Source organism: Oncorhynchus gorbuscha, linkage group LG23 (genome assembly GCF_021184085.1).
Source record: "Oncorhynchus gorbuscha isolate QuinsamMale2020 ecotype Even-year linkage group LG23, OgorEven_v1.0, whole genome shotgun sequence".
Classification (NCBI taxonomy): domain Eukaryota; kingdom Metazoa; phylum Chordata; class Actinopteri; order Salmoniformes; family Salmonidae; genus Oncorhynchus; species Oncorhynchus gorbuscha.
This window is the reverse complement of record NC_060195.1, coordinates 27,740,341-27,765,591: the sequence shown is the minus strand read 5'-3', so window position 1 is coordinate 27,765,591 and position 25,251 is coordinate 27,740,341. Positions and strand designations below refer to the sequence as shown.

The 25,251-nt window shown below is 45.7% G+C and overlaps 2 protein-coding genes across 8 annotated transcripts in view; one reads left to right on the top strand and one right to left on the bottom strand.

Annotated features, from left to right (window-relative positions):
- The window catches only part of LOC124010977 (ras-GEF domain-containing family member 1C-like), a 290,823-nt gene that overhangs the window by 115,829 nt on the left and 149,743 nt on the right, over positions 1-25,251 (top strand). The gene's annotated exons all lie outside the window — the stretch shown is intronic.
- LOC124010974 (lysine-specific demethylase 3B-like) lies at positions 1,652-21,625 on the bottom strand. 5 transcript variants are annotated; one of them, XM_046323829.1, is made up of 24 exons: positions 21,142-21,625; positions 19,544-19,717; positions 18,543-18,656; positions 18,333-18,438; positions 17,685-17,809; positions 17,244-17,312; positions 16,433-17,122; positions 15,016-16,324; positions 14,320-14,527; positions 13,952-14,166; positions 13,468-13,620; positions 13,130-13,237; positions 12,694-12,821; positions 11,270-11,582; positions 10,861-11,123; positions 10,415-10,681; positions 6,699-6,870; positions 6,412-6,633; positions 6,110-6,229; positions 5,189-5,212; positions 4,007-4,146; positions 3,043-3,219; positions 2,672-2,806; positions 1,652-2,467 (listed from the first exon to the last, which is right to left on the bottom strand). In XM_046323829.1, exons 1-24 carry the CDS (start codon positions 21,352-21,354, stop codon positions 2,387-2,389), a joined length of 5,526 nt encoding a protein of 1,841 aa, XP_046179785.1. In that variant the 5' UTR covers positions 21,355-21,625; the 3' UTR covers positions 1,652-2,386. The 5 variants fall into 5 exon arrangements, with proteins under 5 accessions (XP_046179785.1, XP_046179789.1, XP_046179786.1 ...); XM_046323833.1 differs by having other exon boundaries at positions 11,345-11,582; XM_046323830.1 differs by having other exon boundaries at positions 11,270-11,579.

The window sequence follows — 25,251 nt, the reverse complement described above, 5'->3', positions numbered from 1 at the left end:
TGTAGACTCAGTCTCATGCTACCACTAGAGTGAAAGCACCGCCAGCATTCAAAAGTGACCAAAACATCAGCCAGGAAACATAGGAACTCAGAAGTGGTCTGTGGTTACCACCTGCAGAACCACTCCTTTATTGGGGGTGTCTTGTTAATTGCCTATAATTTCCACCGGTTGTCTATTCCATTTGCACAACAGCATGTGAAATGTGTCAATCAGTGTTGCTTCCTAAGTGGACAGTTTGATTTCACAGAAGTGTGATTGACTTGGAGTTACATTGTGTTGTTTAAGTGTTCCCTTTATTTTTTTGAGCAGTGTATTTCAATAGCTTCCAAAAACATTTTCACAACAGTGGCGTGCCAGATTGGAGGGGGCGCTGTTTTGAAGCCAGCGTGCCTATCAGTCATCTCGTGCAAATACAAAAGATTGGCAGGCACAAGGCAGCAGCCACAGCTTCTGTCTGTCTTCATTCCCTCCTAATAATATAGCAAGGTAATATGTATTTTGTTCTTTAGGGGATTGAGTTCAACATTTAATAATAATCTCTGGACAAGATAGCTGTCATTGTAACTGATTCTGTTAAATCATATTCTATGTGATAGAAAACAGCTGTTCAGGGTATGGTCAATTAATTAGGACCATATTATTTGCATGTGAAAATACTAGATTTTCCATTATGCAGTGTCTTGTTCTCTGGGAATAGAGACTTCAGTGGGAGGGTACAAGAGCCTCTGCCTGCCCCGTTTCTGCCATCCACTTTCGAAAATCCAATTTATGCTTGATCCAAAAATGTGGTCGGAGGCTCCATATGGAGAGTGACACAATTGCACATCGCTGTGCGCCTCCCAAATTTTCAATCAATGTGGATGGCTCTGTATAGTTCCACATTGACATGATTGGTTGACAGCAGGTGGGGGCGGGAGATCCTGTATAAAACGCAAACTCACTTCCTTGACAATAGCTCTGCGCTGCTCCACGAAGCATGAATGCCCTGACTTCTGCAGAGGCTGTATCACCGTAAATGCTGCACAGCCAATGCAGTGGTCAGATTGACCATGCAGCCCCTTAAATTCAGAATCAGGCAGGTGATAGCGAGGATGCATAAAAACATGGCCTATGAGCAAAAGACTGTCTTTTTGGTTAAATGTTGTGGTCTTGTGCTCAGTGGGTGGGGTAAATCATGTTGACTTATATGGATGTATTGTTAACAAATTGCTATTATTGACATGGCGAGTGGGACATTCCCTTGGCTATAGGCTTATAGATTACATTTCATTTTGCATTTAAGTCATTTAGCAGACGCTCTTATCCAGAGCGACTTACAAATTGGATGCCTCCCACCCTTTCCTATCGAAGGCCCTCATGAAGGCGATTACACCGAAACATAATAATAAACTTATCAGATCAATGCAGAAACAGAGTTCTCCTTTTTCGTTATATTCCTGGATAGTGGAAGGAATATTTTTAGATTTAAGTCCCTCGGTCAAGCACCTGATTCCCTTTTTGTTTAAGCTGGTCTGAAGCGCATTTGGGTACACTTTTCCCCTTATTGATCCATAAGCATTACGATGTGATGACGTGTTCACAGTTGGTGTTCAGCAATAAATGACAACAAACAGTTGTATGAATCAGCTGAAATTAAGACACCAATCAATTGTATTTTTTGTCAACTTTATTTTGAAAAATCAAAACAGACTGCTAATATCATTAATATATATATATTGATACACTTAACGGCCAGTTGTTTCTGTTCAGTTGGAATCGTGATTCTTGTACAACGTTTTGAAGTCTGCAGTTAATCTATTCAAACCTTGGACAACAAGTGACCAAACCAATGGAGACGTTTCTCTAAGCAACTCTGTCAAGCAGTCAAAGGCTATCTGAATTAACCCCCCCCACAAAAAAAAAAAAAAAAAAAGTCCTTGCTTTTAATTGAAAAAAAGACAACAAAAAATACAACCTTTTGGTCTAGTTTCCTTCAATGCTTGTTTCTTTCAAATGTCCCAATTCCACCACTGAAGGTGGAAGGAAAACTGATTTTTTTAAATTATCTACAAAAACAGGTGAACGGTTATCGCAAAAAAATAACAGCCCAGTGCTCACATTTAGTCAGACGCTACACAGAAGCTGAACCCCCTCTAACGGCACGTCAGCTCACATCACATGCTCCCCTTCTCTTCCACACACAAACAGGACCCGCTCTGACCTTTAAATACAGAGTTGATCAGAAGTAAATTGGAAAACAACTAAGTCGTGTAGAGCGTGTCATAACAGCAATGACTATAGACACCCCCCCAACAAAAATAACAGTTGTGAGCACATCACTGCCCCCCCCCCTTCTGCACACTGACACCTACTCTATTCTGTCACTACAGATTGTGTGTGGAGGGCTCTAAGAGCGTGCTAGCTTGGGTTCGTGGGCCCTCAGTGTCCCCACAGCGTCCTTTACAGCATGGTAGATGATGTTCTTCACCTAGAGAACAGAGATCCCATCAAAATTACAACAATACGTTACTGATTGTTTAGTTGATTGATAATCAATTCAAACCTTCATTCCTTCTCACAGCAATGACCTATACATTTGTGGCGGCATAGTTAGTGCTCTACTTTTGAGCAGAGCCCTGGTCAAAAGTAGTGCACTACATAGGCTACCATTCGGGAGGCAGACGAAGTGTACCTGCAGCTTGTCCTCGTGGTTGGAGTGTGTGGTGGACAGGTGTCTAAACTCCTGGGTCAGTCTGAAACAGTGCTTCACATGCTCAGGAGACACAAAGTCCTCCGCCACCTTGATACAGCTGTACAGGTTATGGACCTGGGGGGACAGCCAGGAGACAAGAGGGTAGCGTGTGAAAAATGTGTTTTTGAAAGAGTGTGAGAGGTGTCGTGACAGAGAGAACGTGTGTGTGTATATGAGAGAAGCAAGAGTATAAATATTATACAGCAAAAGGAAAACCACAAGTGTACCCTCTGTCCCTATGTAACCATTAAACAACCCAAAACGTCTATCAAACCTCCCCTGTTACGTCCAGCGTTTCCCCTAGTACCCACCTGGTGGGGAGCCCCGGCAGGAATGAAGACTGCGTCTCCCAGGAACTGTACGATGGCCCAGCCCTGCACACCATACTCCTCATACAGCCTCCTGCGCAGCACCCCGTCCAGGTACCAGCTCTGGTCGTGGATAGGGTCATGGTCCGGCGGATTCTCCTGGCCCTGCTCCTCACCCACCTGACACAGTCAGAGGAGGGGGGGGAGAAACACTAATGGTAAAGCATATTGACACTAATGGTAAAGGATATTATAAACTGGGTGGTTCGAGCCCTGAGTGGTGATTGGTTGACAGCAGTCATATCAGACCGTATACCACAGGTATGACAAAACATATTTACTGCTCTAATTACATTGGTAACCCATTTATAATAGCAATAAGGCACCTTGGTTTGGAATATGCCAATATACCACGACTAAAAGGCTGTGGCTAAGAACAGCCCTTAGCCGTGGTATATTGGCCATATATCACATCTCCTCGGGCCTTATTGCTTCAGTAACATGCTAAATCAGAGAGACATCGTGTCCTAAATGGCACCCTATTTCCTATATCAGGGCTCTCCAACCATTCTGTAGGTCCACACTAACCCTGTTCCTGGAGAGCTAGCCTCCTGTAGGTTTATATTCCAACCCTGTTCCTGGAGAGCTAGCCTCCTGTAGGTATATATTCCAACCCTGTTCCTGGAGAGCTAGCCTCCTGTAGGTTTATATTCCAACTCTGTTCCTGGAGAGCTAGCCTCCTGTAGGTTTATATTCCAACCCTGTTCCTGGAGGGCTAGCCTCCAGTAGGTTTATATTCCAACCCTGTTCCTGGAGAAATAGCCTCCTGTAGGTTTATATTCCAACAAAAAAAAGGCCAAGCAACCATTTTAGTTTCTTCCCTGAAAATTTCCCAGATATAATGCATTGCCTGAAAATGAATGTGCAGATATACATTACAATGAATGTGGTGATTGTGAACCCTGACCTTGCGGAGAAGCTCTCGGATCTTCTCGGCGTCCTTGGCAGAGTAGATGTGCCAGAGTGCCCCGGGCTTCTCCTTGGCCTCATACACCCTCCTCTTGGTCATCTCATCCACATCACCCTCCTCGATGGTGGTCATCACCTCTGCAGGACCAAACAGACAGACAGGGATGAGCAAACATGGGCAGTCTCGGAGTGAGCATGAACTCTTAGGGAAGGATGGAGGAAAGAAGAAACATCACACATTGACATCCTGAGGTTGTGGGCACAGGAGAGAAAACACTACACGTTCTAACTTGGAGAAGTGCTGCTTCACTATGTCAGAATCATGAGGCGCCATCTCAAAGGGACACTATTCCCCCGAATAGTACCCCATTTTGATCATAACAGTATGTGGCCCTGGTCAAAAGTAGTGCAGCAGATGGGAAATAGGGTGTCATTCAAAATGCAGTCCGGTTAAGTGCTGAGTCATCATCCAGAATCAGATGGACACTGAGCTGGCAGGGGAACTGTACCTTCCTTGCTAAGCCATTTGAGACAGAGTTGCTTATATATTACTAATCAAGAAAACATTCAGATGGCTAATGAGGAACGGGACTAAAACATTACACTAGTGGAACTACATGTATTATTCACTTTCTGGCCACTTGGACAAATGACCCCCAGAGCCATAGGACAAGTTGCCTGCATGTGGGCTAGGGAGAGATGGGCAGGACTAATAGCGGGCACAACTAAATGTGGGTGCAGGCAGGACTAAATGCGTGCGAGTTTATTTGCTCAGACTTTCCTCCAGGCTAGGCCTCTCTAGATGCCCATCTCCAACAGTCAAAGCCAGAACACCCGTCACCCCAGACAACAGAAGATGCAAAACATGAAAAATCTACTAGCGTCTACCAGCGTAAAACATTAACAATAATAAGTTGTGTTTAAAGGCCTTAAACAGAGTTTGACTCTGGCTATCTGAGGGTTAATGAAGGTCTACACAGGGTAGAAGACCACAGAAAGACCCAACTCAGACCACAGATAAACCACAAAGGCTTTTAAATTGATGCACCCCTGTAGTGTTCTGGCCCCAACCCCATGTGGGAAAGGACATGGGATGGGGGAGTAGAGGAGGGGAGAAAAGGGGGGTGTTAGTCCAGAAGGCCATGCTAAAGAGGTGATAATGATATAAAATTGCACAGACCTTTACATCCAGCGATATCCATCTCTGTGAACAACAAATGTTCACACAATCAACAGGTGAGACTCATGGGAGGGTCTTTCTACCAGAATCCTGTCCTTTGATGCATGGGGGGGGCAACTCCCATTGGGCTTGTCAGAGGCCTCCAGTGATATAGTCCAGGGTCCATATCCACAAAGCATCTCAGAGTACGAGTGCCGATATAGGATCAGTTTTGCCTTTTAGATCATAATGAATGAGATTATATAGATCAGCACACCAGAGATGCTTTGTGGATACTGGCACAGGGTGGGAAACCTGGGAGAGGCCACAGGAGTGCCTGACGACAGGCTAAAATGGAACATTTACACCATTGTTCTGTCTCAATGCTGAGGAATGGCTTCCTTTTCTTAGTTCAATGGGACAGTATTTGATCTTGGTCAACCTATCGACATTCCTTTAGAATATTTGGGAGCTTCTCAAACCCAATTATACAGGACTGGTTTTAATATTATTCCAAATATTTTCGGCCCTTTTTTATACATTATTTGTTTACACTTTCTTTAGATGTAAGGTGTTTAAATCTGTCATAATTATACTCCTGAAAAACAATGCAACAAACCCAAAGAGAGTGCAGAATTAGATGGAATAAAAACATGACTGTCCAAGGACAAAGATCCCAGGACAACCATTAACGTACCATACAGAAAAGTCTCAATCATTAATGAGTGTTGCTGGATGGGAGGTGCTGATGTCTGTGTGTGAGTAGCAGTGTGATATAGCGGTTTGATATAGAAATGCACTTAGTAAGAAATGGACACTTGTGCTAAATTGCTAGCCATGCTAACACTTACATTGTATAGCGCAATGTACGTCAATGCTGTAATGTGTCTGCTCTGCTGTGTGTTCTACCTCACTGTGTGAGAGTGGGTTGGTCCTACTCACCCTTGACGTGGTCTCCCTCTCCCTCAGGGATGCCCACGTACACCATAACGTTGACGGCATCAGACACGTCCAGGTGCAGGTTGGTGGTGCCAACACTCCGGTCTTCTGTCTCCATCAGACCTGAGAGGGAGGAAGACAGGACAAAGCCGGATGATAGTGGCGAGAAAGAGATGGGAGGGTGTTGTGATAAATGGAAAGAAGGAGAGACCAAAATCAGAGATGCTGCCATTGGAGCTACTGCTAACTAGCTATCTATTGACCAGCTATGGGATCCCAGTGTTAGTCTGTCGGGTTTCTCTCACCATAAGCATTATACATCTTAGGCCCCAGGTCTGGCCTGACAAAGAAGTTGGGCAGGCGGGAGGCCAGGTTCAGACGGCCGTCTCTCTTAGTGTACTCTGGGAGGGGGAGGTTGTCCATTAGGTCATCAAACCGTGTGGGCATCATGTCTCTGAAGTCTTCTCCAGGAGGCCAGTCCTTCAGCTTCAAAACCATGGGCTGACCATCACTACCCTTCAGACGCTCTGGAAAGAGAGAGAAATGAGTCAGTGAATAAATGGATGACCGAATGAATGACCCTGTTACTTACTGGAGATGATCTGGAAGCCGTCCCAGAAGTCTCGAACCTTGACGTCAGAGATGATGGCACAGTTCCGACAGTTGACCAGGTCAACATCCTGGTCCCCAAACTCCTCGCTGAAGGCCTCAGGCCGCCACAGAGCCCCCTTCAGACGCTTATGGATACCAGACACCAGCACCGGCTAGAGAGGGGGGAAAGGGTTCAAACAATCAGCTTCTCTCACACTGCACATCCCCCTCTTCCCAACTAATCTATTACATGGCATGGCGTAACAATGTACATATTGCCAAAGTGCGCCTCCTTTGCTCTTTGAAATAAAATAACTCCATACCCACAAACCTCTCCCTCATTTGCGTACATCCCTGTTAGTGACAATTTCTCATTTTGCCAAGATAATTCATCCATCTAACAGGTGTGGCATTTCAAGAAAATGATTAAACAGCATGATCATTACACAGGTGCACCTTGTGCTGGGGACAATAAAACACCACATTAAAATGTGCAGTTGTAACAGAACACAATGCCACAGATGTCTCAAGTTTTGAAGATGCGTCCAATTGGCATGCAGACTGCAGGAATGTCCACCAGAGCTGTTGCCAGAGAACCTAAATTGTTCATTTCTCTACCATAAGCTGCCTCCAACATAATTTTAGAGAATTTGGAACCGTCACAGGGAAGCTCACCTGCATGCTCGTTGTCTGTTAAGTTAATGTTTTAAGTATCCCAATATTTGTTATTACGGGGCTATCACTCAGTCAAGAGTGCGCATGCGCAGGAAGTCTAGTTGTGGATGGACCTAGCCTTGAGTGTAATAGCGACCTTTGAGGGTGTTCATACGGTATAGTAAACTTTGTTAAACTGGAACCTTGTCGCTGTGTCATTTCGAGTTAACATTGTTCACAAGGTTCTTGGCCAGACTCCGGTTCGGCATTGTAACCGACTTCAGAGGGCATATGCTCCACAGATGGCCACTGGCATGCTGGAGAAGTGTGGTCTTCCCGGTTTTAATGGTACCAAGCAGATGGCATGTATGGGGACATGTGTGGCGTTGTGAAGGTGAGAGGTTTGCTGATTTCAACGCTGTGAACAGAGCAGGGTTATGATATGGACAGCCAACACAAATGCATTTTATCGATGGCTATTTGAATGAACAGAGATACCGTGATGAGATCGTGAGGCCCTTCATCCGCCACCATTACCTCATGTTTCAGCATGATAATGCACGGCCCCATGTCGCAAGGATCTGTACACAATACCTGGAAGCCGACAATGTCCCATAAATCACCATACATCAATTGAGCATGTACGACAGCGTGTTCCAGTTCCCACCAATATCCAGAAATTTTGCACAGCCATTGAAGAGGAGTGGGACAGTATTCCACAGGCCACAAATCAACAGCCTGATCAACTTTGCGAAAGGAGATGTGTCACACTGCATGAGGTAGTATGACACAGCATCCACATATTACTCACACCACCAATACTACTTATTACTCACACCACCACCCTCAATACTACTACCACCACATATTACTCACACCACCAATACTACTTCCACCATCAATTATACTACCACCACATATTACTCACATCACTACCACCATCAATACTACCACCACATACTCACACAACTACTACCACATAGTACTCACACCATCACCACCAATACTACATATTACTCACACCACCATGATCAATACTACTGCCACCATCAATACTACTACTACTACCACCACCATCAATACTACTACCACCACATACTCACACCATCACTACTACCAACACCACCAATACTACATACAGTGGGGCAGCCTGTATTAAGCACTTCATATTCAGTCTTCCAAGGTGGTGAATATCATATAGAGTGGGGCAAAAAAGTATTTAGTCAGCCACCAATTGTGCAAGTTCTCCCACTTAAAAAGATGAGGGCTGTAATTTTCATCATAGGTTCACTTCAACTATGACAGACAAAATGAGAAGAAAAAAATCCAGAAAATCACATTGTAGGATTTTTAATGCATTTATTTGCAAATTATGGTGGAAAATAAGTATTTGGTCACCTACAAACAAGCAAGATTTCTGGCTCTCACAGACCTGTAACTTCTTTAAGAGGCTCCTCTGTCCTCCACTCGTTACCTGTATTAATGGCACCTGTTTGAACTTGTTATCAGTATAAAAGACACCTGTCCACAACCTCAAACAGTCACACTCCAAACTCCACTATGGCCAAGACCAAAGAGCTGTCAAAGGACACCAGAAACAAAATTGTAGACCTGCACCAGGCTGGGAAGACTGAATATGCAATAGGTAAGCAGCTTGGTTTAAAGAAATCAACTGTGGGAGCAATTATTAGGAAATGGAAGACATACAAGACCACTGATAATCTCCCTCGATCTGGGGCTCCACGCAAGATCCTTCTGTAGCTCAGTTGGTAGAGCATGGCGTTTGTAACGCCAGGATAGTGGGTTCGATCCCCGGGACCACCCATACGTAGAATGTATGCACACATGACTGTAAGTCGCTTTGGATAAAAGCGTCTGCTAAATGGCATATATTATTATTATTATCTCACCCCGTGGGGTCAAAATTATCACAAGAACGGTGAGCAAAAATTCCAGAACCACACGGGGGGACCAAGTGAATGACCTGCAGAGAGCTGGGACCAAAGTAACAAAGCCTACCATCAGTAACACACTACGCCGCCAGGGACTCAAATCCTGCAGTGCCAGACATGTCCCCTTGCTTAAGCCAGTACAGGTCCAGGCCCGTCTGAAGTTTGCTCGAGAGCATTTGGATGATCCAGAAGAAGATTGGGAGAATGTCATATGGTCAGATGAAACCAAAATATAACTTTTTGGTAAAAACTCAACTCGTCATGTTTGGAGGACAAAGAATGCTGAGCTGCATCCAAAGAACACCATACCTACTGTGAGGCATAGGGGTGGAAACATCATGCTTTGGGGCTGTTTTTCTGCAAAGGGACCAGGACGACTGATCCGTGTAAAGGAAAGAATGAATAGGGCCATGTATCGTGAGATTTTGAGTGAAAACCTCCTTCCATCAGCAAGGGCATTGAAGATGAAACGTGGCAGGGTCTTTCAGCATGACAATGATCCCAAACACACCGCCCGGGCAACAAAGGAGTGGCTTCGTAAGAAGCATTTCAAGGTCCTGGAGTGGCATAGCCAGTCTCCAGATCTCAACCCCATAGAAAATCTTTGGAGGGAGTTGCAAGTCAGTGTTGCACAGCAACAGCCCCAAAACATCACTGCTCTAGAGGAGATCTGCATGGAGGAATGGGCCAAAATACCAGCAAGTGTGTGAAAACCTTGTTAAGACTTACAGAAAACGTTTAACCTCTGTCATTGCCAACAAAGGGTATATAACAAAGTATTGGGATACACTTTTGTTATTGACCAAATACTTATTTTCCACCATAATTTGCAAATAAATTCATTTTTTTAAATCCTACAATGTCATTTTCTGGATTTTTTTTCCTCATTTTTTCTCACAGTTGAAGTGTACCCATGATGAAAATTACAGGCCTCATCTTTTTAAGTGGGAGAACTTGCACAATTGGTGGCTGACGAAATACTATTTTGCCCCACTGTAATATATATATATATCCAAAAATGTAATATCGGTGCATCACTACTACATATTACACACACCATATTTACTACAAACTCTTCTCTACCCCCCCCCCCCTGAAAGGTCTCTCTCACCTGGCCCTGTTTCCAACACTCTCTGAAGATCTTCCAGTTGTTGGTGTTGGAGGGGTCCTGCAGGCAGAGCAGGCGTCCGTCACAGAGCCAGGAGTGGGAGGTGTGGGGGTCTAGCACGCTGAGGCCCATAACTCCGTCCCTACGGCCAACCCCGCCTAGCTCACTGCCGCCCTCCCCCAAACGACGGCCCTCCGCCTTCTTGGTCTCCACCACCGAGGCGATGATATGGTCCAGGAAGTTAGGCAGGCTGCCCTTCAACTTGTCCCCCTGATGGAAGAGGAGGAGGGGTTAGACATAGTGCACTATATAGTGCACAATATAGGGCATAGGGTGCCATTTGGGACACAAACTAGAACTCTGTGTAGATTCTATGAATTCTGGAATGGCCCTTTAATATGAGCATTCTGAATGATCTTAGTTACTGTGGTAAGCTGACAGACACTCACAGCCACTGAGGTGGAGAAGACAGATGGGAAGGTTACTCCAGAATCTCCGGGGCCCTGAGGGAGCCTCCCGGGTCCAGAGTTGAGCAGGTCTCGGAGGCTGGAGCCCTCTGGTTTGGGCTGGCTGTTGCTGGAGCCCAGCAGCAGGCTGTTGAACAGTTTAGGACTGGAGGAGGAAGACGAAGGCTTGGACAGGGCGCTGAACGAGTCCAGGCCAAAGGGAGAGCGTGTGTCCCGGCCCATCACAGAGCGCATCGACCCAGAATCTGGAGGGGTGGACAGGAGAAAAGGTTAGAAGATGGTTAGATACCTCACAGATCATCTCATATTAAATACATGTACAATAAATGTCGAGAGTACCGTCCAGAATATGACGTAGAACTGAGAGTACAGAGAGATAAGATGGAGTCACCTTTTGTGTCCTCCACCTTGGCTTTCTGAGTGGCAAGGTCTGCCAACCAGTGCAAGGCGGTGGAGTTTCCCTCACCAGTGGAGGGGCGAGGGTCTTTGGGGGTGGGGGTCTGGGCAGGATTTGGGGTGGCGCTGGTATGGTTGGCCCCATTAGTATCAACTCCCCCTTCTGACGTTGTGGTGGAAGTAGGCTCTGTTTTGACCACTGTCATCTCCGCCCCCTCTGGCATAGGAGTGGTTGAACCCGCTGGACCCCCGCCACCTGTGATTGGTCCACTACCACTGCTCCCCGTGCTGGAAGAGACAGCAGACTGCTGGGACATCAAAAAAGAAAATATTAGCATTATACTGTATACTAATAATGCCCCATGAGAACCAACACGTAAAACAAGTGAGAACTATGTACAGTGCTTTTGGAAAGTATTCAGACCCCTCGACTTTTCCCACATTTTGCTACAGCCTTATTTTAAAATGGATGAAATTGTCTGAGGTCCTGTGCGCTCTGGAGCAGGTTTTAATCAAGGATCTCTGGACTTAAGCTGCCACCACCATGATTCACGTATAAGAGCGTCTGCTAAATGACTTAAATGTAAATGTAATGTAAATGGATGGTGCCATGTTTCCTCCATACATGACACTTAGCATTCAGGCCAAAGATTTCAATCTTGGTTTCATCAGACCAGAGACTCTTGTTTCTCATGATCGGAGGGTCCTTTAGGTGCCTTTTGGCAAACTTCAAGGGGGGTGTCATGTGCCTTTTACTGAGGAGTTGCTTCAGTCTGGCCATTCTTCTCTGATCGTCGAGTTTGGCAAGGCTGCCAGCTCTAGGAAGAGTCTTGGTGGTTCCAAACTTCTTCCATTTATGAATAATGGAGGCCACTGTGTTCTTGGGGACCTTCAATGCTGCAGACATTTTTTGATACCCTTCACCAGATCTGTGCCTCGTCACAATCCTGTCTCGGAGCTCTACAGACAATTCCTTTGATCTCATTGCTGGGTTTCTGCTCTGACATGCACTTTCAACTGTTGGACCTTATATAGACAGGTGAGCCTTTCCAAATAATGTCCAATCAATTGAATTTACCACAAGTGGACTCCATTCAAGTTGTCGAAACATCTTAAAGATGATCAATGGAAACAGGATGCACCTGAGCTCAATTTCAAGTCTCAGAGCAAATGGTCTGAATACTTATGTAAATAAAGTATGTTGTGTGTGGTACTTTGCAAAAAATTCTAAAAACCTGTTTTCACTTTGTCATTATGGGAAATTGGCTGTAGATTGGTGAGGAAAACATGTAATTAAATCCATTTTAGAATAAGTCTGTAACGTAACAAAATATGGAAAAAGTAAAGGGGGTATAAATGTTAAATGTTATACATATTCTGTCTCTTGGTACAACATTAGAAAAAACAAAGATGCAGCACCTGTGAGATGCCATTGGGGGCGCTAGGGCGCACTAGGGGCCTGTGGTGCCGGCTGGTGCAGGGGCAGTTTGCCTTGATGCCCCATTTGCCCCTGGCTGAGTGCACCATATCCCCTATGTTATAGAGAGCTGTGGGAGAGAGAACAGAGAGAAGTCAACATGGGATGAATTAATGAGAAAGATACAACACATGTTGAATGTCAAGTTCGGGCTGGAAGTTTTTCCAGGCAATGTGACATGGGCCCATATCCACAAAGCATATTAGAGAAGGAATGCTGATCTAGGATCAGGTCCTCCCTGTCCATAATCTGATTCATAAAAGGGAGAAAAAAAACTGATCCTAGATCAGTAGTCTTATTCTAAAAAACATTTATGGACCCGAAGCAGGAAAGACTCCAGGCCCTAGTTCAAAGCTCCTATAGTTATGATGATGTTACCAGTTCCAGGTATGATCTGTGTGGGCATGAGGTTCTGAGGCTCGTGTCTCTGGCCCTTTACACACTTCAACCAGGAGAACACCTCGTCATCAGGTCCCTCATCCACCTCTGAGAGACAAAACATGTGATGGAAGATTAATTTACACACACACACTCAATCTTCACTTCTTCAAAAAAATAATCACTGAAAGAAAGAGCAGTCCAGGCCAATCACTGTACGTAGTCGAACTGGACAATACCATGCCCCAGTCCGTCCCTGTGTGTGGAGTCACCATAGAGATCCCACAATCCACAATGCAAAATGTTATAAAGACTCCAGGATGAATTCTCACTCTCACCCTCCATAGGGCGGTTCCTGCGTTGCCGGTAGCAGTCCAGGCACACCCCAAAGCCACACTTCCTGCAGACCCAGTGGATGTTGAAGACGGTGGTCTCACATACGTCGCACATCTCCCTGACACCGCGCACCGCACGCTTCCACGCCACTTTCTCTGTAGAAGAAGAGACAGACAGACACAAGGTAAGCACAAGTCATCTCACTGAAACCAATGCAAAACAGCAGGGGTGTATTTATTAATGAACACTGAGCATAACACTTTGCAACGGAAAACGAGAGTTTCAATTGCACATATTCAGGTAGGTCCCTCCCCGTTTGCTTCCTAGTGAATCCACTGCAGCAGTGTGCCTGCCCAGTCATGTCAACAGTCACAGAGATCATGGTTTGAACAATAAAGAAGTGATGGGGATAAAATAATGAGACAAAAACACACCGACATTAAAAATACATGGCTACACAAACTGAACAAGTGTCAGACTACTCACGGTGTGGCTCAACCATCATCATGGCCTCCTTCTCAGACATGACGAGCTGACAGAACTGGTCTCCCACGTTGGCCAGGATGTACTTGGAGGTGTCCAGGTCCAGGCCCTCCTGTACGGACGGCGAGGGAAGCCACAGTCCCATGGCCATGGCATCGCTCTGCTGGGGGCTCAGGAAGCCCTCCACACGCAGAATGCCCTTACGTGTGAATGCCAGCCTGGGTAGGGGGAAAAGGTTTAAAGTTCGATGAGTGCAGACGAGTGTGTAGAAAACGTTTGAGATGACGGTGGTTGATGAAATGACTGATATACCTTATTGTAGCATTACATGGAAGAGGATACACCTCACAACCCATCTCACACACACGTACCTGCGGAAGTGGAAGAAGCGGCAGGCCACGTTGGGGTCGTCGTCGTCAGGCTCCTGCTCCCGGTACTTCCTGTAGCGCTCCATGCGACACTCGCGACACTTGTGGAGGTGGGGCGCCACGTTGATACAGGATCCGTCCTGCAGGAATGACTCTCCTGACTGCTTCAGACGACGCACCTTAGTCACGTCCTTCAGCACTGACTGGCCCACTGGACGACACAAAGGACCAAGAGTACCTTACATCATGAAGGGCTACAAAACCATGCAATGACAACCTATTCATGAGTGCAGGAAGGGGTAGTCCAAACAACAACTTTACCATCAATCTCGTTAAAAGGTAGACTCAGCGATATGACGTAGATGCAGAAAGTAAACATCATAGTGGGTCAATTTCCACAACAACTAAGAGCATTGAAGCGGGAGGCTCAACTCCTCTGCCGTTTTGGTTCCCTGGCTACCACTCTAAACGGCGTGAAGCGATCCCGCGCACAGATACTGTGTGAGACTGTGTGTCAGTGAAGTCTTATCTCGCTCATCTCAATATCTGCGGTGCTGCTCGTGGCAACGTCATTCCAGTCTACCTATTAATGTTTCATGATCCTGACCAAAATGGAATGATATTGATGACTGACATGTTACGCGCATGATGGAGAATCTCATTTACATACTGCTAATATCCTGAGGCTCCAGGTCTTACCTTTGAAGGGCTTGTTGCGTGGGCGGCTCTTGGCCACCCCGGGCCCTTTACCCTTCTGCAGCAGCATGGCCCCCTCCTTGACGGGCCCCACGAGGCCCCCAGGTGCATGGCCCCTCTCCAGACCCTCCTCTGTCTCACTTAGGTCCGACAGGTCACTGTTGTCGCTGGAGTCAGAGTCACGTTTAGATGCCTGACCTCGCTCCTCCAGGGCAAACTTTTGGGCCTGGCCCTGGTCAAAAGGCATGGGTACATTCTCACCACTCCCTCCAGCGACTGCACTCCCAAACATGGGGAAGCCTGAGGTGGAGCTGGGTCGGTCATCCAGAGAACCACCCTCAGCTGAGGAGCCCTGATCTCCTGTGGAGGAACTCTCCATGGGCTTGGAGGAGGTGACTGACTGGGGCCTCTGGGTGAAGCCAGGGGCTGGGGAGGAAGAACTGGAGGCAGCGGCAGCTGCGAGGGAGACGAAGGGGGAAGACAGAATGCCCTTGGGCAGCTCGACCATGGTGAACAGGTTGGATTTGCTCTCCGAAGCTGAAGACGGGCCCAGGGTCTCAGGCTCCAGAGGGGCTGGTTTGCCACTGAAGGGACTGTGGGAGAGCTTCTCCCCATAGGCCAGGAAGGGGTTGGAGGGCTCCTTGGAGCCCTGGAGGAACAGGTTCTGGTGGCTGTCTGTCTTGGTGCCGAAGCCGCCCACCACGACACCGTTAGTGCCACTCCTGTTATTAGCACCACCCAGAGCTGGGGTGTCCATCGCCCCCATGACCAGACCAGAACACCTCATCCCCCCAGAGCCACTGCTGAAGGAAGGTGAGAGTTTGTCCCCTGCAAAATTATTGTTGAGCACTCCGTTGCCTGCCGATTGGGTCTCAGGCACTTTGGACTGCTCTTTGAGAGAAGCTGTAGCTGAGCTAAACAGGCCAGCTGATGCCGGGGCCAGAACAGAGGGCTTGAACAGGCTAGGAGGCTTCTTACTCAAGCTCTCGGACACTGCTGTGAAGTAGTTGGTGTCCTTAGAATGGCTCTGACCTGGAGTCTGGTTCTGGTTAGGACCACCAGGGTTCTGGCCAGTCTTCTGACCCGTCATACACTGGAAGAATAAGTTCTGGTCTTGCTGCTTCGTTTGGGCCTTGTTGTTCTTGGTGCCTCCAAAGGCAAATCCGAAGGGTCTTGAGGAGTCCTGGGAGGCTGATGGTGTGTTGGAGGAAGCGCTGGTCTTGGAGCTCACCTCTCCGAACACGGAAGCCCCAGCAGGCTTGGACTGGGGAAGCCGGAACCCAGCCGCAGCCAGGATGGGAGTCTTAGAGCCCTGAAGAGCAGGAGGAAGAAATACAGGATATTAGTGACAGAACAATGATGGTTAGTAATTACTATGAAAGGTATAAGACCAAGGTCATGTAAAGTGTTACTAACTCACCTCCGACTGGTTGATTGTTCCTTTCCAGACAGGGGGTTTGGGGCTGAAGCCAAGGGAGGCAGAGAGAGCCACGCTGGGGGCACTGGCTTGATATGGGGATGAGATGGTCACCGGGCCTGGGGAGACTAGGGCAGCCATCTTGGGGTTGGTAGACTGGGATGGCTCTTCTCTCTCTAGGGTGGGTCCTGCTGGGGAGGGCTTTGGGGCCAAAGCTCCAGGGACCAGGCTGGGCATCTGGCCCAGAGAGGGGAAGGAAGTGTTGGAGAAGGGGGAGGGGGCTTGTTTGAGGGGGGGTGGAGTGGGGGTGACTGTGGTGGTGGAGTCAGCAGACCCCTGTCTGTCTTGTGTGGAGAGGGCACGTCCGTTCTCCTTGGTGTAGCGAGGCAGAGTGTTTGATTGGTCCATCTGGGTGGAAGTGCTGTTCGGGGAGGCATAAACCTGTGTGACTTCAGAGGAACTGCTGTTCACTCTGCGTCCTCCTCCTGCTAACTCTGCTCCCCATGTCACCATCCCCTCTTCAGAGGCCTTGGTGGAGCCGCTCCCGTTTTGTCCGTCTGCGGCTCCCTCTCCCGAACCCTTAAAGCGCTTCAGGGTCATGTCCTCCTCGCCCTCAGAGGCTGTCCTCCGTCTACGGCCGCTCTCGCCCTTCCCTCCGTCGCTCTCCTTCCTCCGTCGAGCATTCTTCCCTTTCTGACCGAGGAGAGATCAATGTAAAGAGATTAGATAAGGGTGTGCAGAACAATTATCCAAGTCTACCAAAAAATGTCATCCTTTAAAACGAAAATGGGACTGTATCCTTCATCAAACTTACCTCATCAAAGTGATCTTCAGCCAGCATCACATGTATTACCCGGGGATCCACCACCTGAGTCTCCTCTCCCTAGAAAACCACATCTGTTACATTAACAGCACGTAGCTAACTACTATCAACACATCTGTTACATTAACAGCACGTAGCTAACTACTATCAACACATCTGTTACATTAACAGCACGTAGCTAACTACTATCAACACATCTGTTACATTAACAGCACGTAGCTAACTACTATCAACACATCTGTTACATTAACAGCACGTAGCTAACTACTATCAACACATCTGTTACATTAACAGCACGTAGCTAACTACTATCAACACATCTGTTACATTAACAGCACTTAGCTAACTACTATCAACACATCTGTTACATTAACAGCACATCCAAAGAGGGAATAGTAAAAGCAAATCCAGGCAGTGTGTGTGTGTGTGTACCTGGTCCATGGTGATCTCCATGATGTGTGATTTGGGGTCGTGCCGAGAGACCAAGCCCAGGGCCCAGTGCTCCTCAAACTCACACTGGTACACCTGAACCTTCCGGCCCTGGACGGTGTAGGAGCCTGGAGACACACCAGCAAGACAAGGGTTAAAGACTCCTACACCTAGAGCAGTGTGCCAGAAGGATATTATGGTGGGACTGAAAAGTGGGAAGAGAGAACAGTATTGAGGAGTAGAGGCTAGCAAAGCCCAGTATTGAAGAGCAGAGGCTAGCAAAGCCCAGTATTGAAGAGCAGAGGCTAGCAAAGCCCAGTATTGAAGAGCAGAGACTAGCAAAGCCCAGTATTGAAGAGTAGAGGCTAGCAAAGCCCAGTATTGAAGAGTAGAGGCTAGCAAAGCCCAGTATTGAAGAGCAGAGACTAGCAAAGCCCAGTATTGAAGAGCAGAGGCTAGCAAAGCCCAGTATTGAAGAGTAGAGGCTAGCCAAGCCCAGTATTGAAGAGTAGAGGCTAGCAAAGAAACATATTGAGGAGTGCAGTGTAGGAGAACATGGGTGAGCATGAAAGCAGGAGGAAAGTCAAAGTGCACCATACACAGGTCATTGTACAATAGGTTTCTAGTCATTCCATAGTCTAATAGACTCACCCTTCCTGAGGATCTCCTGCAGCTCAAAGTCACTGTGCCAGCTGGAAACTGCAGCCTGCAGAGAAGGCTGCTCCAGTAGGAGAGAGTGCCTCACGTCTTTCGCTGTCTACAAAAGGGAAAGACCATGACACACAGTGATAACGCACTCAGTGTATAATACACACATCAGATGAAAGTTGACACACATGACTTTGAGCAATGTAAGCCCACCTCAAATCTCTGGAGTGAATTCCCGTCAGGGAGGAAGTCCAGGGTTCTGCTCCCAAAGAACTCCACTGGGACCAGGGAACCAAGACCCACACGGTCCACTAGACACCGGAATGCCTAGCAGGGGAAGAGGAACATTGCTAGGACAGGAGCCACTACATTTGAAGGGTGAGATATTATATAACATTCCCATCTGGTTTAAATGGTGGAGTGGCTAGAGAATGAGTGTTTGATAACGCTAATGATATTATCATCTGGCAAACCATGAAAGGGCCCATGTTGAACTGTACGATAGAAAAGAGCAGCAGGTTGGTGTGTGTTGTCTTCTTCTTGTGTAAATCTAACAGGACCTAAAGACATCCCCTGCTAGGACCATTGCATTTCCACCAGCTGGTCTGGCCTCACTTCAAGGTGCAGGTGTGCCTTAGGGAGCCAGCAAGGTTTGGTGAGAGGAGAGAGCATACATATTACATACACCCTCTGTGAACTAACCATGACCCAATACCCTCCTCCACCAGGGGCATTCACCGGAATCTGTCCAATAGAAACAGTAGTTTTGGTGTTTCATCTCTGGTTATTTGGACAGATTACAATTTCGCAGGCGTTAGCATATTTCGGAAGGAGAGAGGACATTCGGCCCATAAAAGTGCAAAGAGAGACATGAACTCCTCATTCTCTTAACATGTTTGGGCCCAGAATTTAACTTCGACCAGCTGACCCATTATGTGAGTCTATATTTCTGGGTTAACTGGGAATTAGGGTTTACCAAATCCTGTTCTGGCAATAACATGATGAGCTAAGCAACCGATCTGGCCCTGGACCAGTTACCATCAGCATGATCTGGGGTGTATTCACGAGAGAACACAGTAGCAAAAATAATGCACAAACAATAGTTCCTCTTACCCTGCACATCCTATTCATTCCTGACTGATTCTCTCAGTTTACACCCACAATCTTTCCAGGAGAGATTAGGTCAATCCTAACCCAGTGAGGTTGCTACTCACCAGAGCTGGCCAGGCTGTCCCAGAGGTTACTCCAGCTGCAGGGTGGTTCTGTTTGGGCTGACTGCAGTTAGCCCAGACAATGGCACTCTCTACCAGTACAGCTCTCACCTCCTCCCCATACACCTGTACCCAGGAGCGCCTGCGCCACGCACAGTCCTCAAACTCCACAAACACCTACAGGATGGGGGAGAAAATGGAGGGGGAAAATGGTGGGAGAGTGGTGCGTTTCTGTTAGACTAGCTATATTAACTTAGGCTAGGTTCAGAGGCCATTTTCAAAATAGTAGAGGTAAGACAAACACAGTATTTGGTTGATGGGAAAACAGAAGCCAAAGGCAGGCAGGCTACAGACAGACAGCAGGACGGGCCTTGGTAGAGTCATAGTCAGCAGAGCCCAGGCAGCACTGGCTCACAAACACAGCCCATCTACTCCTCCAAGTCTAAGCAAGGCCAACTCTATCAGGAAGACAGGTCAATCATTACAAATAGGCTTGTCAATTCCAAACCAGTCTCCCTTTCTCATTAACCCCTCATGTCAATTAGTAGTCTAGAGCAACTTTATTGATGAGGATTACAATGTAACAATGGATTGCATTTATATGGGTTAATGTTTACTCAAGGGGCAATATATAGTTGTAAGCAAAATATATAGTTGTAAGCAAAAGCCCATTTTAAATGTGTAACTTGCTGACTCACACTGCATACAAAGCCAAATAGTACAGTCAATTGGATTTTAATTGTGTGGATCTGTGAGAGGATCAACAACTGCTGTGCCTTGAAGAGTGCCCTCCTACCAAGACCTGAGAAGCTGCAGAGAATACTTGTGTTAATTATGATGATCGATACAAACAGAGGCAAGTCCATGCAAAAACAAAAACACATTTACAGCCAGTCACATCACCAGCCCACCCCAAAAACAGTAGACACATAACAGAAACAAGAGCAAGAGCTGGGGCTGAGTGGAGAGCATTGAGGTGTCGGTTGCAACCATCTGCACCTTTTTTCTAAGAATGGTCCTGGAGACTTCCTTGAAAATCGCATAATCTGGATTAACTACTCCATGCAACACCAGTCCCTTTCTAAAATCTGGATTTTGGCAATTGCTTTGGTGCATGCCTGCTTTGACATCAAATCATGCTAGATAATGCATGTATCAACAAATTACACCGGCTAAACTACTTTTCGGCCTAACGTTAGCTACATATCCCCAAACAATATCTAGCCGAGATTTGGTTATTTAAAGCATGCAAACCTATTAGACTGACATTAACATTTTAATGAGGCTATGGCACATTATTTTAATTCTGGATACTATGCTAAAGTTGGTTAGCGAGATAACAAGTTGGGAACAAAATATGTCAAAGGCCCAAAATCATCGGGATAAATTATGGAGGCCGCTGCTATCAGGCAAGCGAAACACAGCGGCCCCCATTGACTATATTTTAGTAGCTAAAATTATTTGGCTAGATAATACCAGCAGAGCCCAGACAACCGGCGACATTTGTATTATTCTGCTTAAATCAGTTTCGTTAAATACGTAGTCAGGTTATTAGCTTGTTAGGTAACGTCAGCTGCCTTTATTCACATGTAAACACTGACCGTCAGCCCCGCAGCTGCTGTTGTTGTTGTCGCCTCTCCTCCGCTCACCTCTACCCCTGGGCTGGCCAAACCTATGACGCTGACAGCCCGGACGGTCCCCCGGAGCCAGTCGCGAGTCCAAGTGGACTGCTCCGCTTCGGGTCCGGCTGCGGACCTTCCATCGCTGAGGAGCAGTAGAAGTCGCTTCCCAATCAGTTCAAGAGAGTCCCCCATATTTAACTAGCCACCATGAATTGAAATATAAACTTCCTTCGCTGTATTTCTGCTGAGAACTCCGATACACTTAGCTAGCTAGTCAGGTTATATCCGCCTATGTGACAGATTTAAGCCTCAACTACCGCAACTTTGCTGCGTGCGCGGCCGATCAAGTCACGCCACAAATAGAGAAGTACCGAGATGTTATTGTCCTCAAAGCCACTGTCCCGCTCTATCCGCCATTGAGGCTCTCAACAATCAAACGCACTCCTCGTACAAGGCTCCACTGCGGCGATAGCAAGCGTGTGAATTGCGACAGCGACTCATGCTGGTTCATATCAGGCACTACACACATAACCTGTTTCATCTGGAATAATGCCAAGTAAAATGCTGAGTTCACACCGCCAGCCCAATAGTGATATTTTTTTCAATAATTGTATTTTGACAAATCAGATCAGCTCTAAAAAAGAGCCGATGCGTAAAATCTGATGTGATTCCAATTAGTGGAAAAAAATATCCGACGTTTGCTGCCTTTATAAATGCAGCCAACGTGTCTGGATATCTGGTGAGGAAAAAAATAATTTAGCCTAAAACGTAAATCCAAAGATTTTATTTATTTTTTCCTGACCAAAATGATTTCTGTCTGGACACAACAGAGATGGGGTATACTCTGTAGAAAGCAGACACACGGTGTTTAGAAGCAGTCATTTTTTACCTTTTGCTCTCCTTAATCCACAAACTGTAAATCTGACAATCTGTTTCACAGTCTACCACATGCATTTTAGTGTGGGGTTTTACCAGTTGGCCTATTCCCCCTTGAGACTGAAAAGATTTGGCATGGGTCCTCAGATCCTCAAAAAGATCTACAGCTGCACCATCGAGAGCACTGGCTGCATCATTGCCTGGTATGGCAACTGCTCGGCTTCCGAGCAAGGTACTACAGAGGGTAGTGCGTACGGCCCAGTACTGGGGCCAAGCTTCGTGCCACCCAGGACCTCTATGCCAGGCGATGTCAGAGGAAAGCCCTAAAAATGGCTAAGGACTCCAGCCACTTCTCATAGACTGTTCTCTCTTCTACCGCACGGAAAGCGGTGACTATTTGCATTGCTCCCCCCCCCTTGTCTGCTTCTGCTCTCTCTGTTTATTATGCATGCATAGTCACTTTACCTCTACCTACAGTATATGTACATATTACCTTGACTAACCGGTGCCCCTGCACTGGAACCCACTGTTTATAGCCTCCTGTTATTTTATTGCTGCTCCTTAATTATTTGTTATATATATATATATATTATATATATATATATATATATATATATATATATATATATATATATATGGAAAAAAGTATATATACTGAAAACTGCTGTTCACAAATGCTCTCCATCCAACCTCACTGAGCTCGAGCTGTTTTGCTAGGAGGAATGGGAAAAAATGTCAGTCTCTCGATGTGCAAAACTGATAGAGACATACCCCAAGCGACTTACAGCTGTAATCGCAGCAAAAGGTGGCGATACAAAGTATTAACTTAAGGGGGCTGAATCATTTTGCACGCCCAATTTTTCAGTTTTTGATTTGTTAAAAAAGTTTGAAATATCCAATAAATGTCGTTCCACTTTATGATTGTATCCCAACTTGTTGTTGATTCACAAAAAAATACAGTTTTATATCTTTATGTTTGAAGCATGAAATGTGGCAAAAGGTCGCAAAGTTCAAGGGGGCCGAATAATTTCGTAAGGCACTGTATATAAGGCACTTTTTTTTCCTTCTTAAAACTGCATTGTTGGTTTGTAAGTAAGCACTTCACTGTAAGGTGAACCTGTTGTATTCGGCTCATGTGACAAATCAAATTTGGTTTGATTTTTAGATGTGAAATAGTCATCTACAACAGGGGTTCCCAAACTTTTCCCGATCAGGCCCCCATCCTAGCATTGGGGAAAGTCTCGCACCCTGTCTATGTCTATGGGTACAAGCACTGTCCATGACATGAACCGTTGACACCCCTCTTGCTGGCAGATAGAACATTTTGCAGGTTTAAAGCTTATTTCATGTAGTTCTACACATTTTGTCATGGTGTGCAGAGAACATTTAGCAGTTTTAAATCAAATTTGATTTGTCACATGCGCCGAATACAGCAGGTGTAAGTACAGTGAAATGTTTAAGTCGCTCTGGATAAGAGCATCTGCTAAATGACTTAAATGTAAATGTAAATGTGACTTACAAGCCCTTAACCAACAATGCAGTTTTAAGAAAAATAAGTGTTTAGTAAAAAAATAGATATGTAAATTAAAGAGCAGCAGTAAAATAACAATAGCAAGTCTATATACAGGGGATACCGGTACAGAGTCAATGTGTGGTGGCAAAGGTTAGTAATATGTACATGTAGATAGAGGTAAAGTGATGGTGCATGGATAATTAAAGCTCCTTTTCTTGCAATTCTATACATTTTGCCATGTCTAATGTGTATTAATGTGATATTTAAGTGACAAATATTACAACAAAATCTTTGGGCTAAAAAACCTAGCTAAAAAACTTTTGGTGAAATGGGCTAGTTGATCTGAACATTTATGACAAGTTATGAATAATACCTCTCTAAGATATGCAATGACCAGTGATGTAAAGTACTTAAGTAAAATACTTGAAAGTACTACTTGTGGTTTTTTGGAGTATCTGTACTTTACTATTTATAGTTTTTACAACTTTATACTTTTACTTCACTACATTTCTAAAGATTTACGTTTTACTCCATACATTTTCCCTGACACCCAACAGTACTCATTGCATTTTGAATAATTCAAATCAAATTGTATTTGTCACGTGCTGACTACAGCACAGTAGTGAAATGCTTACTTACAAGCCCTTAACCAGCAATGCTTTAAATAAAAATAAGTGTTAAGTAAAAAATAGAAAATAAAAGTAACAAATAATTAAACAGCAGCAGTAAAATAACAAGCGAGGCTCTATACAGGGGGTACTGGTACAGAGCCAATGTGCAAGGGCACCAGTTAGTCTAGGTAATTGAGGTAATATGTACATGTAGAGTTAAAGTGACTAAGCATAGATTATAAACAGAGAGTAACAGCGTAAAAGAGGGTTCTGGATATGCAATGACCAGTGATGTAAAGCACTTAAGTAAAAATACTTGAAAGTACCACTTGCCGTGCGGTAGCGGAGAGAACAGTCTATGACTAGGGTGGCTGGAGTCTTCGACAATTTTTAGGGCCTTCTTCTGACACCGCCTGGTAAAGAGGTCCTGGATGGTAGGAAGCTTGGCCCCAGTAATGTACTGGGCCGTACGCACTAGCCTCTGACGTGCCTTGCGGTCGGGAGGCCGAGCATTTGCCATACCAGGCAATGATGCAACCAGTCAGGATGCTCTCGATGGTGCAGCTGTAGAACCTCAGGATCTGAGGACCCATGCCAAATCTTTTCACACAATTATCAAGAGAACATCGCTGGTCATCCCTACTGCTTCTGATCTGGCAGACTCACTAAATACTTGCTTCGTTTGTCAATTATGTCTAAGTGTTGCAGCATGCCCCTGGCTATCCGTAAAAAAACAAGAAACCGGTGCCGTCTGGTTTGCTTAATATAAGGAATTTCAAATGATTTATACTTTTACTTTTGATACTTAAGTATATTTAAAACCAAAATATTTGACTTTTACTCAAGTAGGATTTTACTGGGTGACTCACTTTCACTTTGTTTTCTACTCACTCCACTCTATGCACTATTTCACTTCATTTTTCTTTTCACTTTGAGTAATTTTCTATTAAGGTGTCATTACTTTTACTCAAGTATGACAATTGGGTACTTTTTCCCACCACTGGCAATGACTGAAATGACAAGAAGAAAACTGATTATGCCCTACCCAATTTCAAAATTGTATCTTGTGCATTCTACTATTGCAACTTT